Genomic DNA, 14,333 nt, shown 5'->3' with positions numbered 1-14,333 from the left:
AAGATAGGCAGCAACAAGTGTCTCACAGTTACAGAAATTACTCAATCAAACACAGGCAGCAACAACACACATGCAACAATAAGTGAAAGAATACAAATAAAATAAAATAAAATTCAATAAAATTCAGTAAAATTCATTTTAAAGTTTAAAGCATGTAACCACTGAACTCTAGAGTGGTGGAGACGTGTTCTCTGGAGGGACACTTCTCCATCTGGCAAACCAATGGACAAGTCTGTGTTTGACATTTCCCAGCAGAATGGTACTTGTCAAATTGTGCCGAGTGTAAGTTTTGTTGAGTGGGGTTGTTGGTCGAGTTGGTTTGCTCCTTAGTTCCAGTGAAAGGAACTCCTAATGCTTCAGCAAACCAAGACATTTTTGGACAGTTTCATCCTCCCAACTTTGAGGAAATAGTTTGTGGATGGCCTCTTCCTGTTCCAACATGACTGCACACCAGTGCACAAAGCAAGGTCCGTAAAGACATGGATGAGTAAGTATGTGAAGTCAAAGGCTTCATATGTGTGTATAGTTTTCTAGTTGATTAACAATTGTTTTGGGTAAACTCACAAGTGTCCTAGTGACAACCAAGGTGAGCGTGCATACAGGGCTAAATGAAATCCTGGCAACTTTTTGTCTGTTATTTAGTGCTTTTACTTTACAAGCCAAAATTTGTCTGTAACACAACTTACGCAGTTGTGTAAAAAGTACAATAGTTACCTGTGAACTTTGATGAAATGAAAGTGCCTAAGGAAATGTAGCAATGTGGTTATCTATCAATCTATGTGTGTGTATACATGTTTCGACATCTTTATGAGGACGGGAAATTGGCTTGCCACTATACCTTTAGGGGGACAAAATGCCTGTCCCCACAAGTTTGAAGGCATTTTTGAGGCTCAAAATGTAGTTTTAGTGTCAGGGTTACAATTAGTTTATTGTTAGGTTTAGGCTAAGAGTTAGGGTAACACATTCATTCTTGATGGTTAGGGTTAGGGTAACTGGCTAGGGAAAGCATTATGTTAAATAGATGTCCTCACTAAGATATGAAATAGAGTGTGTGTGTTTGTGTACTTGACTGGTTTCACAACTAAAGCAGACATGCCACAACTCGAAGTGCACTCAGTCCTGTAGGTGTGTCCTTGCAGACAGGTAAGAGTTGTCCAAACCTGTTTACTTTGTGTGTGGTTGCACCAGCAGTGCCTGCATATCTAGCACAGGATCACTCTGTGACTTGCCACTTCTCGCTGCGCTTCTGTCATTCCCACTCTGTCATTCAGTGTTTTTCTGTATTGGACTATTCCTGTTAATATAGCAGAAATGCCAGTCAAAGTGTTTTTTACAAGTGTGAGTGGTTCTACACAGGTACAGTACACAATCTTACTTGCCTTGTTCTTTTATTTGTAGCCAGTGATTAATATATGTCACTGATACTATGAAAATATTGTGAGATGTGTGTAAAGTATTTACTTTTATAGACAATCTTACTGCTCTCTATGCGCAACTCAACAACTTTTATTATAAAAGAAAACTTTTTATAACAAGTCACACAGCTATTAGTCTTGATAACGGATTAAATATGCCTTTTCAGATTAAGAAGAACCAAGAGAGAGTCTTTTCTATCTTAAATGCCAAGAAGATCCTCTTTCAATCTGTGGACATTTCTCAGAGTTCTGATGATAAGGATTTAATGAGGCAGGGAGCAGGAGATCCGACCGCGCTCCCTCCACAAATATTCAATGGAGACGTCTACTGTGGAGTAAGTCTCATAGAATAACTTGTGAATAATAATAAGCTGAACCTGCGATTCAAAACTTAAAATTATGATCAGGTGTGTTTTATTTACACGCTTTCTGATGGCGTCACACAAGAAAAGAATAGAAAACCATGTGGTTAGTCTAAGGCGTGGACACAGTTTTAAAATCAATATTTACACTGTATGCTAACTACTGGTTGTTCACACAGTTAAGCCAGGGGACAGAAATACATGGAGAAATGCATACATACCAATACTTTGACTTGTACACGCCCTATTCATTCAAGCACTCATCAGATTTCAGCCTTCCAGTTAAACTTTGTGAGACAAACTATTTGCTTGCAGAGTATTCCTTTCATCCTTCCAACTTACAAATGGTATATATACAGTTATATCAGAAGACTGAAATATAGGTGGAAAGAACCCGATTGGCAGCTTTTGATACAGACATTTATGTACCCACAAGTAATGAAGCATGTTAACGTTTCGCCATAGCAAACTTTAGTTTGTGTAATACTTTAGTTAAGGACCAAATATCTCCAAAACATTGAAACCTTTTAACTGCACTATAGACTGTGTTCAATTTACTTTTTATAACAGATACAGACTACAAGCATGCAAACAAAGAATATTGCCAAAAATACCTGAAGACCCAACCCATCAAAAATAGCCAGAAAATTATGATTTTTTTGGAACTGAGATGTTTATTAACCCATATAACAAAGGCAATTTTTTTCCTATGTCATGTTGTGTATGATATATTTTTTTATTATGTATTTATTATATATCTTCTGTATCACATTCGATACATTGGCAACTTTTTGTTAACAACAATGTTACTTTTAGCTAAAAAAAGAGTTTTGTCCATAATATTTTGAAATTATGGCAAGTATTGATCGTGTTGATGAGATAGAGGTCTCAGACACTCATGAATCTAATATAATACCAAGGGCATTATAGGGTTAAATCTGCCATTTTTTTCCTTTTTTATTATCCAGAGCAAGAACAAATTCAACTGAAAGAACTGGGCTATCAAGGAATGCAAAGAAAGATAAAACAAGAAACCCTTATTGGATTAAAAAATGTGTACCCAACAGTAGGGTACTGTTTTGTTTGTTCATGTGCAGTTGAGTTGTGTTTTTAATGGTTTGTGTCTCTTTGTGGGTTGTGAACATGAACATATGCGCACCCCAGTAAGCATAACTGTAGCTAATGGTGATCTCAGTTATCTGAATGTCTGGCTTGTTGTGTTCTATGTCATATTGGACAAATGTACAGTACACAGTGCAATATTTTTAAATAGGTTAATAATGCCTTTGTACTAATAGTGTTTTCACTCTGTTTCTCTGAATCCATCATGCATGTCTTCTCTTTTACAGGACATCAGTGCATTTGACAATGCAATAGAGATGGAACAATTGGAGGACTTCCTTAAGCTCTGAAAGGAACAGTGACAACAACTACATTGCCATAACCAACTAAACCTGTTAAAGAGGTGTTTTTTGTTCTTTTTCTTACTTTGGTTTTACCCACACTTGTGTGATAATATATCATGTATTCAAGTTTCCTCAGAGCTAGTCCTAGAAATGCAGTTTTTTTAAATAAAAAATGCTCAGAATAGAATTGCACGTGGCCTTCAGTGACATTTTTTATTTGTGAAGTTTATGTGGGACCACATCCTCTGTTCTCTTCGTGTAACACCTTCTGTGGGATTACTTGCATAGTAGCATTCAAGCTGTTGGTGTCCACTTATGCCTTCTTGTTCCAGTAGCCCACTATTGTGTGCTGTGCAGATGCCTCTGATGCCATGCTGGTCCTCATCCCCGCAACACATGACCAGCACACCCTCTTTTTACGTATAAAGACACGATGATAAAAACAATCCTCTGGTTCTTGGCAGGTCTTTGATAAACACAACCTTGGATGAACAACTATACATGGCATATTACAATGTGTTCCATTTATTTAACAGGAGCTAACCTTCCAATGTGGCTGAATTAAAACAAGTTTGTAAAGAAGAGTGGACCAAAATGGCTCCACAGTAAAAAGAAACACTCATCACCAGTGAGTGATGCAGAAGCAGTGTCCACAACTTACTGCTTCCATGTGCTGCTAATCAAATGCACTCGATTAACTTATTATCAGCAAGAAAAGAAGAAATAACAACGATATAAATGGTTTATATTACATTGATATTGAGAGTCTTCGAAGGAACTGAATTGAAGGATTTTTTGGCGATGCTAACGCTGTAGAGACAGGCATACTCTCCGTGCTGTTCATGACTTATTGCAGCGAGCTCAAAATTGGCCAGGTAGAAGGCTGAGTGGCCAAATGCTGACTTTGATTCAGTAGTGTTTGTGTTTAAATGTGTGAAATAGAAGACGCCTCTAGGGTATATAGAATGAACAGAGCAAGTGACAGTGAGGGTGCTGCCTCATGAGACAGAAATTGTGTCAGGATTGGTGAGTTCCACTGGGGGACATCAGGGAGATGTTGGGTTTTTCCAGTTTAACCGCAAACAACAATTTCCGATAATTGTGCAAAACAGAGGAAACAAGGCACAAAATTACTGACCTACAACGGAAAGGTCAGCAGGATTTCCTTGAGGATAGTAGATGACTTCACTGGCCAACACCTTTTGATATTCACAGTAGTATGAACCTTTTTGGCTTAAGTCCACTTTAGGGAAGACAAAGGTTGCAGATGCATGATCTGAGAATTTTTCCATTTGAAATGACCCTTGGGTTTTTTTCAGGAGAAATCTCCCACCCATGCGTTCTGTTACTAGCGTGCAGGTAATTTCAACTTTGTCACCCCACTTAACCTCTGCAGCAGGACTTATTGTGATTTTGGGCTTCTGTTGACCACCTGAAGCAGATAATAAATGTTTCTTGTGTAACAGCCAAAACAACTTTCTCAGGAGCAATGAGATCATTTGTCAGTTCAAAATGAGCTATGTCTCTTACCTAAGCAGATAACGCTGGCATCTTCATCGTGCCCACAGTTATTTTCTCCAAATCCATCGTGTGAACAATGAGTAAGTGCAGACTCTTGGCCTGAGCATCCCACATTATCCAGCCATACTGGACCAGAGCCGCTACCAAAATGGGCAGTTAGAGGTGCTGAAATGGCATGACCGCAATCAAGCTGTCTGCATACCACATCGGCATCGCTCATTTCCCAATCGTCATCACACACAGTTCCCCACTGTCCTTTATAGAAGACCTCCACTCTGCCGGAGCATTCACTTGAGCCACCCACCAACCGGACTTGTGCTGCATAACAGAGCAGAAAGAGTGAATACAAGTGCAAAGGAAAGTCCTTAAAACAACCAAAAAGAAGACAAAATTATAAAAGGACTTAAAAGGATTCTTCTGCATATATTATACAAAATGTTTGTATTAATGCATAAAAAACAAATACCAAAATATAATATTAATTGGATATTATATCGTTTATTAGTCCATTATGTTAAGCAAAAGGAGTATTGCAACAACTGGTTCAAGTCATGGGAAATATGACGTTTTCGCTTTTTAATGGATGAAGTCCATACTACTCAAGTCTATGTAAGATAAATAACTAGTAAGCTAGCTGAGCTTAGCTTAGCTATAAAGAAAGCATTACCTAGACTGGCTTTGTCTAACAGTGACCACTACAGAGCTTACTGTTTGGCAATACGTAGCAAGCAATAGGCAAAACAGTTGCTGGCTAATCCTACTTCCTAAGCCAGATAGGTGTAAAAAAAAAAGTACATTTTCTAAAGAAAAAAAACACAAAAAGAAAATAATTTTGTTAAACATTAATCTGCACATGGCTGACCAAATTAAATACGACGGTTTTTCAATCCAGTGTTATAATTTGGAAATTTATGAAACCAACTTTGATATAAAAGGCCTTACCAGCACAGAGAACGCCGGCGTCATGTTCATGCCCACAGACTTCTCTTGTAAAACCCTTCACCGAGCATTCTTGAAGAGAAGTCACGCTGTGGAAACAAGAAGTGCTAGCCTCCACCACTGACCCACTGCCTTGGCCAAAAAAAGCAGCACCAGAAGCATTCATGGCACGTCCGCACTCCAGCAGCTCGCACACCACTCCAGCTTTACTTAGAGTCCAGTCTGTGTCACATACTGCGTGCCACTGCTCGCCGTGACGTACCTCCACTCTCCCAGAGCACTCATCAGTACTGTTAACCAACCGCACTGCCAAGCTCCCTGTGAAGTAAACAAAAAATATAGCCACAGGTATATAAGAATATTCTTCTTTAAACTGTGACGTACTTAGGTATATTATACATTATTTAAATTCAGAAGACAATATCTTAAAAAGTAAGAAAAAGAAGAAGAAGAAGCAGAAGAAGAAGCTGCCAAAATTACATTTTGGCATTTTATTTTTGCTTCTTCTTACCTGTGCAGGAAACACCGGCAACTACAGTTGTGTCACAGGTTCTGTCCAGACCTGGTCTTTGTGGACACTGATTCAATGTAGGCTCCTTTCCATTGCATTCAATTTGATCATTCCAGGTCTGTCCTGTACCAGGGCCAAGCTGAATAAGCTTATGACGCCTCCCACAGTCCAACTGTCTGCACACCACTGCTGCATCATTCATGTCCCAGGATTCAGCACACACAGTCCCCCACTGGCCTTTGTCATAAATCTCTACTCTTCCATCACAACGAGTGGATCCACCGGTTAATCTCACGTTTCCTGGAAATGATATCTGTTATATCAATGTACATGAAATACAACTTGACACACACACAACTGTATATAGTGAACTGTATGACTTTTTTTTGTTTTGAACCAGGGATGTACTGCCGACTGATTAAGTGGTTAATATTTTTGTGTTGCATCACATTAATTTCGTGCTGGATCCAAACAGCAGTGGACAGTCCAAGCACGTAAAACATCTTTTATGCTGAAAATGTAGCCATACTGTAATATATCAACATGTATGTGATATCTGTAGAAGTTGGTCCAATGGAAATGACAGTTGAGAGAGGAACTCTATGAATGAGTGTGCTTGTTTGATACGAGGAGGACCCGTGGTTAATGGGCTTCTAAAATTTCATTTATGTTTACAGACATTACAGTTATCTTTATGCTTGGCTAGAGAGGCTAAATCCTTTTTTTTTGGCTTGTGGTTGCCATGCTGTATCCATTCTTCTGACTGGTAGTTGTCAATAAAGCCAGTCAAAAGCCAGAGTGATGCTATTGGTATTATTGATATATGACATTAATTTTGTATATACACAGTGTCTTAGTGTTTGATTATTTTAGTGACTGTGAGTGTGAAATCTTGATATTTTTGCTTCATGTCTGAGTAAGATGAATTTTTGTGTGGTATGTCGGGACTAAGCCTACTGAGCTTTTGACAGTATACGCAAAAACATAGCACACCTTAAAAACTCAGTATATAAGACTGTTGGAAAGTCTTAGGTTTTGTGCCTTCTAATCTAACCTTTTAGTTGAACATAGTTTCCATATTTATTCTAGATATTCCATATCTAGATTGGTACCTGACAAATCACCGCTTGGGGTTTCATTGCATAATTATAAATCTGGTGTTTTGCATGAACACGGTGTTTCAAAAAATCACTGGTCTTTTTTCTAAAGTTAGTCCAGTTTTCTGCATTTGTTCATGTAACTTGAAGCCCTTGTACCAATATTTAAAGGTTATGTGAAAGGGCCAGAAACAATTTCCATCTTAGTTTTTTTTAAAGAAGAATATAATGGATTCATTTTCTTTTTGAAAGTCTAATTTCAATTTGACATCAGACTTTACCTGAGCATACCACAGAGGCATCTTCAGTACCATCGGTTATAGATCTGGTATGGTCTCTAAACGTGCACTGCGTGAGAGAACTCTCTCTGCCGTTACAGCGAATCTCGTACCCTCTCAGATCTCGACCTTTACCAAATGACTCTGAGATCTTGACAGGATCTCCACAGTTCATCTCTCTGCACACCACAGCAGCTTCATTCATTCCCCAGTTAACATTAAATGCTTGTGACCAGTGTTCCCCATGGTGGACCTCCACTCTTCCTGAGCACATGTCAGTCCCATTGATTAGTCGAATGGTAGCTACAAAGCACAGTAGAGAAAAAATATCAGCAATTTGTTGGTGTTCATCTGAAAGAAATGTATTAATTGAAGCTCCATCTGATATTGGTGTTGTAGAAATAACTGCTATGTAATCAATAACTGAACATATTTTGGAGTACATAGTAAAAAAAAAAAAAAGAAAGAAATATCCAAAGAAAATGCTACATCCAGAACTTTTTGGGATCTAAAGGTAAAAAATAAAAAAAGACACTTTGTGAAATGAAACATCAATAGTTTGTACCTGAACAAATCACTCCTGCATCTTCATCATGACCACAGTTATTCTCTCCAAAGGAGCGATGACTGCATTGCCCAAGAGACGTCTCATTACCCAGACAGTTGACATTATCCAGCCAGATCACTCCTTGTCCTTCACCAAAGAAGGCACCAAGTTTAACTCTCTGAGGTGTTCCACAGTCTATGGCTCTGCACACCACCTCAGCAGCTCTTAAGTCCCATTCATCATCACACACTGTTCCCCAGTGGCCGTCATGCAGAATCTCCACTCGGCCAGAGCATCGGTCAATGCCGTTCACAAGCCTTAGCGGTGGTTGACCTGAGGGCACACATTAAACAAATAACAATAAATATTATAAGCTGTTGCTTTTTTTGGGGTTTTTTTCTTAAGGTTGTCATCAATTTTAAAATTTGTTGTAACAGATTTTTTTTATTTATTCATTTTTGGCATCTTGGGGACAGCAGAAACTAGCTTTACAGCAACATGTTGTGTAGCTTCATATTTATCCATCATACATGAGCAGTCTGAGCAACCTAAGAGCAGACTACATGGCCAAGAGACTGATTCAGGAATCAGTGTTGGCAATGGGGGTAGAATTCAAAGATTAAGAAGTGTTACCCAATACTTTTCACCATTTAGTGTATATCATGTAACAATCAGAGTTTGTGGATATAAAGGAGATGTTAATGTCTTGAAACAGAATGCTTTTATAACAAGCTCTAGGTGCATAAAGGCAAAAAACAGGTCATTTTAGTCCATTGCTAGTTGGTTCCAGCCTGATGGTGTCATAATGTCAGGAGTAACTGAGGTTGCGTAGATATAAATTACCTATTACTGTGGTGAAATAAAACGATACCTGTTGCAGGCAGACAAACATTAAAAATAGGTCATTTTAACATGTTGCTAGGTGGTTGCTAGGTTACATAGTGATATAATAATATCTGATATAGATAAGAAACTTCAAAGTCTTAAGCTATGCCATTTTTAGTTGCTCAGCTCCTAATTGTAAAGAAGTAGTTGGTGGACAACAAAAGAGACAGAAACACAGAGAATGCAGAAATGACTTTATGAAGCCTTTGTAAAAAGTTAAAGTGCAAAACTGTAACCCATTCTATTGTCTTTAACTTGTGAGTGTCTGTCAGTAGACTGAGCCTTCAGGATTTTAGTTTAAATGCTTTTGGTGAGCCTCAGACCTTTAAACACATTCACAAGTACATATTAAGTGAAAGAAATACTCCACAGAGCCAACCTTTTCTTTTAAAAGTTGTCCAAACATGACATTTGCTATTTTTGGAAAGCAGGATTGCAGCTTTTACCTGCACATGCGAGAGAAACACCTTCACATGGTCCTGTGTGTTCTTGAAGTTGACACTGGCTGATAGAGTTCACATTACCAGAGCATCTACTTGTGAGCCCTCGCAGTGAGCTGTCACCAAAGTAGAAGGTGTCTTTGGAATTTTTTGGGGCTCCACAGTTGAGCTCCTTGCATATGACTGTAGCTTCTTTAAGACCCCAGTTATTACTACAAAGTTTCCCCCATCGGCCATCGTGGAAAACCTCCACTCTGCCAGAACAAGCGTCACTCCCATTTATCAATCTGACTGTCTCTGCAAAGCAAAATTTGGCATCATTAGGATTGTCATTAAAACTCAGTTTTGAGAAACAAACAGAACAGAGCCTGTGTTACCTGAGCACACAAGACCAGCATCTTCATTGTGGTCACAGTCATGTTCTTCAAAATCTTTGTGAGGGCAGTCAGCGAGTAACATTTCATGACCAGTGCACTCCATCTCATCCAACCAAACCTGATCCTGGCCTCTCCCAAAGTAAGCCTTGTACTTGACTGAGAGAACATTCCCACAGTTCATCTCTCGACAAGCTACAGCTGCATCTTGCATCCCCCATTTGTCATCACAAACTGTTCCCCATTGTCCTTTATAGTAGATTTCCACTCTACCAGAGCAGCGGTTAGTCCCATTCACCAGCCGAATGGGTTGACTGTCTGTTAAGAAAAGTTAAGGGCATGGTTTTTCTTTCAGAAAGGGACAATCTAACAGTGTCAGTTTTACTGGCCATGTACAACTTACTTGCACAGACAACAGTAGCATCAACACAGCTTTCTCTGAAATCTTTAAGTTTGCACTGTGAGATTGAGTTCTCATTTCCAGAGCAGGTGGTTTTGATGGCAGACAGTTCACGTGCTTCTCCAAAATATGGTGTTTCATTCTGACTGAGAGGATCGCCGCAGCCGGCTTCTCTGCACGCCACCTGAGCTGCTTCCTTGCCCCAGTCATTGCAAATTCTTTTCCACTGACCCTTGTGGTAGACTTCCACTCTGCCATTACAACGAGTGGTTCCTTTCTCAAAGCGCACATGTTCTGCAAATGATGTGGATATTAAATGTAATAAAATAATAATATGTTTCATAAATAATAATACAATCAGCCAGTGTGTCTGTATTTCCCATAGTCTATATACAATAATACTACTAATTAGGGATGGGTATCGTTTAGGTTTTATCCGATACCGGTGCCAAACCGGTACTTTTGAAACGGTGCCGGTGCTTAAACGGTGCCCAAACCGGTGCCCAAACCGGTGCTTAAAGAATGGAAAACACAAAATTGGTCCAAAAACCTCTCATGTTTAGCTGTTTTCCACTTTTTCTTTGGTCATTTTAGCCTTTTTGGCCAGGGTGAAGGGAGCATCTGCCATCAAACAAGAAGACAGCCGCATGTAGCTATGATGATGTTTGCTAGTTCACCTTACATGCATTAATGTAATAACGTGGTTAGCCTACTCAACGTAAATTACACACGAACAACATTAAGCTACTCACGCAGAGAAGAACGGCTGCTGCTGCCATCATCATCCTTCATCATTTCTGCTACACTGGCAGGGCTAGGGGCCAGGACTCTACTCTTCGGTTTTTTGGGGGACGTTGCTAACTCCGGTCCGATAACAGGCACCACACCCGCAGTAGATGTGCATGGTGTGAGGTCTCGCAGCAAGCTATCAAATACGGTGCATTTCTCGGCTTTAAAAAAAACCCGCTATGCATCGCCAGGTGTTTCATCGGATTTAAAGTGTTACCTCCTTTGACAGTATCACAGTATCACCTTAAAGCACTTGTTGCAGGCTGCTGAGTTTGCATCTTTTGCTGTGAAGTACAGCCAGACATTTGACCGCTTCGCCTTGGGCATTTTTAATCTGTAGCTCTGCTCTAAAATAACGTACGTACCTGGACCCGCCTACTATCCTCGGAAACGTAAAATGATTGGCTAGAATCTAAAGTGTATCATTCCATACCAGTTGGTGGCAGTAATGCACCTTCAGTTGTTTGCCAACCGCCAATACAAATGTAAGGAAGAAGAAAGTGTGCCACAGCTCAGGGAAAAAAAAGCACCGAAATAAAGCACCGAAATGTGCGCTGCTTTTCGGTCTGGTACCCATCCCTACTACTAATTCTAGTGAAGATTTTAACTTTGTCAGAACCAAATTGGAAGAAACTGGCATCTAAAGCATATTACTAAAAGAGAACAAAAGAATGTCTTGATGCATGCTTAATCATCCGGGTAAGTAAATCCCAAAAGGTTTATTCTGTTCATCTGGACGTAACGTTTTCAGTAGGAGAAACGTTTCGTCACTAATTGAAGTGACTTCTTCAGTCTCAGCTGACTGCAGGTCTCCCCAACCTTATAAACAGTACATTTGAACAATAACTGAAACCAGCCTACTGAATGAACAATGGGCTGTGAGGTCAGTTCTTTGCTCATTAATATGCAAATTGTCATGATCATTGATCAACAACAACTGGTCAAAGACCACTGATCAATGGCCATGAGTCCCATTCACAGAGAGTTGGGGAATGGCTGCAATCACAGTGTTTTAAGACGGTGAAAGATGTACCCTTAGGCCCCCACCTCGATTCAGAGATGGTCTTTCCCTTTTCACGTAAATGGACTCCTTGACTCCTCGCTCCAATCAGCGTTCCTCCACGATGTGTACATCCTCATCATTGAAAGAGTGTCCACTGGCCTGCAGCGAGCTGAGACTGAAGAGGTCGCTTGGATGAGTGACAAAACGTTTCTCCCACTAAAAACGCTACGTGCAGATGAACAAAATCAACGTTTTGGGAAAGCAAAAGAATGTTAAAGGTCAATTGGAGAAATTAATACTGCTCTCATAAGTATCTGCTGATACCCTCAAGACTAGGAGAATGCTCTTGCCAGCGAAAAAAAATCGGTCTTCCACTATCACAAAAGCTCAAGTTTGCTTCCCAAGAAGCCAAACTGTTAATTTACCTGTTTTTAATTGATATTAAATTCTTGATAATGCACAAAATAATTGTTTGTAATCAAAGCTAAACTTTTAATGTATCAAGAGTTATACACTGCAAATTGTTTTCAACAGGACTGTGTGCGTATGTTTGATCAAAATGTTTTTTAGTGTCTGGGCAAGATAAACATACTAATTAATATATCTTAGCACAGTTTAAATACACTTTTTAAATATACCGACTCATGCATAAAAGTATGTGACATCAGTTTTCTTTCCACAACAGAAGGAGCAAAAACGAAATTAAATCATAAGACATGTACGTTATCTTTAAATGCTATAAGTATAGCACATTTGCTTCTTTCTCTAACTCAAGAAGAACAAATGTGACTCCATGGTGGCTGTTCTCAAAGCCTAACAATTGTGGAAATGTTGCAGCAACGAGAAACCTAAACCACATAACATGGTGAGCTAACATAATTGCTGTGTTAGCTGGTTTTCTCTTAGGTTGTACAGGATTTCTCAATTTCAACAACAGTTCCACATTTTACGAAAAGGGGCAGTTTTGACATCTTGCTGATGTGAATGAATTCTGCCTGACTTCTGATAACTTTAACTGTTAATGCAGTGCTAGCTTAGCTTGGCAGAAAGACTGGAAAATGGTAGAATGTGACAAAATCCACCTACCTAACCTAAACATGTTGCATTTGTTAAAGTGATATTATATTGGACTGTGAAAGCTGTTAACATGTGGCAGCAAATAAATAAATGTCTTAGCACATTTTCTCGAAGAAAAGGTTTTCTATGAAGGTTTGTGAGGGAAAACAAAAATATGTCAAACATCATTGGGGCTTACCTGAACAGACCACTCCTGCATCTTCATTGTGGCCACAGTTATTTACCCCAAACGGTTTGTGCTGACACTGAAGGATGGAAGACTCATGCCCAGTACACTGTACGTCATCCAACCAGATCTCATCCTTTCCCTGTCCAAAGAAGGCGTCTTTTTTAGCCTCGATAGCTGTCCCGCAGCTTAACTCTCGACACACCACCTCAGCGTTAGCAATGCTCCACTGATCGTGACAGACAGTTCCCCAACTGCCTTTGTGGAAGACCTCCACTCTACCAGAGCAATGCGAAGGTCCGACCAGCCTAATATTCTCACATTCTGGATATGAAAAAAAAAACAAAACCACAAAGGATGCAGAATGTGTCACCTTGTCCTCAACCACATTTCACAATTTTTATCTTTTTAATGTAGAAATCAAAGTATCCGAATACTCATAGGTTACTTACTGACCTGTAAACTGCAGGAAACTCAACAGGCCTGCAGCAAAAATACATATCGCAAAAGTGATCTGATTAAGCCTGACAGCCCAGAGGTTTAGATATAAAACAGCATTCTTTAGTTAAAAGCCTTCACTGTAGTCAATAATTTGTCAAATATTTTACAAATCGGGAACATAAGAGGGTCCCGGATCATTTTAAATTTATCCTGTAAACAATGTTTAACACTTTCAGTCATCAAATAATATTGTGACGTAAATACTGAAACTCGCACTTCTCACTCAGTCTCCACTCAAGAAAACACACGTCCACATGAAGTCAAACTGAGACAAAAACCTCCAGTAACTCACCAAGAGACAAGTGAAAAATAAAATGTCGTTTTCCATCAAAAATGAGGATCATATTGTGTCTTCAGTGTTGGCCAGAGACTGTAAAATAATACCATAATACCTTAGTCATTTTGTTTTCACCAAAAGGTGCTTATATAAGCCTCTTACCTTTTTAAATCCTCCAAGACTGCTGCGCTAACAGAAGGACCTCAGAATCTTTAATAAAAATGTTCTCATGTTCCCCAAGAACAGATCCAGTAACTATTTTAAATTAAAAGGTCCACCTGTATTGGACTCCAACCTGGACACATGTTGACTTTTTGATCAATCATTAAAGATGAGACGATGAGA

At 39.3% G+C, this 14,333-nt stretch overlaps 2 protein-coding genes across 4 annotated transcripts; one reads left to right on the top strand and one right to left on the bottom strand.

Annotated features, from left to right (window-relative positions):
- Window positions 1–218: 218 nt before the first annotated feature.
- LOC102799142 (scavenger receptor cysteine-rich domain-containing protein DMBT1-like) lies at window positions 219–14,299 on the bottom strand. 3 transcript variants are annotated; one of them, XM_087851933.1, is made up of 14 exons: window positions 14,151–14,299; window positions 14,004–14,081; window positions 13,667–13,693; window positions 13,223–13,534; window positions 10,179–10,469; window positions 9,779–10,093; window positions 9,408–9,698; window positions 8,095–8,409; window positions 7,533–7,832; window positions 6,155–6,454; window positions 5,647–5,961; window positions 4,714–5,022; window positions 4,322–4,615; window positions 219–3,595 (listed from the first exon to the last, which is right to left on the bottom strand). In XM_087851933.1, the coding sequence occupies exons 2-14, from the start codon at window positions 14,053–14,055 to the stop codon at window positions 3,384–3,386; spliced, it is 3,333 nt and encodes a 1,110-aa protein (XP_087708059.1). In that variant the 5' UTR covers window positions 14,056–14,081; window positions 14,151–14,299; the 3' UTR covers window positions 219–3,383. The 3 variants fall into 3 exon arrangements, with proteins under 3 accessions (XP_087708059.1, XP_087708060.1, XP_087708062.1); XM_087851934.1 differs by lacking the exon at window positions 13,667–13,693; XM_087851936.1 differs by having other exon boundaries at window positions 3,459–4,615.
- Window positions 1,182–3,370, top strand: LOC118454680 (SH3 domain-binding glutamic acid-rich-like protein 3). Its single transcript, XM_087851937.1, has 3 exons — window positions 1,182–1,356; window positions 1,583–1,750; window positions 3,127–3,370. Exons 1-3 carry the CDS (start codon window positions 1,312–1,314, stop codon window positions 3,187–3,189), a joined length of 276 nt encoding a protein of 91 aa, XP_087708063.1. The 5' UTR covers window positions 1,182–1,311; the 3' UTR covers window positions 3,190–3,370.
- Window positions 14,300–14,333: the final 34 nt, after the last annotated feature.

The sequence above is a fragment of the Neolamprologus brichardi genome, chromosome 15 (genome assembly GCF_056152115.1).
Source record: "Neolamprologus brichardi isolate AB-2024 chromosome 15, ASM5615211v1, whole genome shotgun sequence".
NCBI classification, from domain to species: domain Eukaryota; kingdom Metazoa; phylum Chordata; class Actinopteri; order Cichliformes; family Cichlidae; genus Neolamprologus; species Neolamprologus brichardi.
The sequence above is the reverse complement of the archived record's forward strand: the minus strand, read 5'-3'. Positions and strand labels throughout refer to the sequence as shown.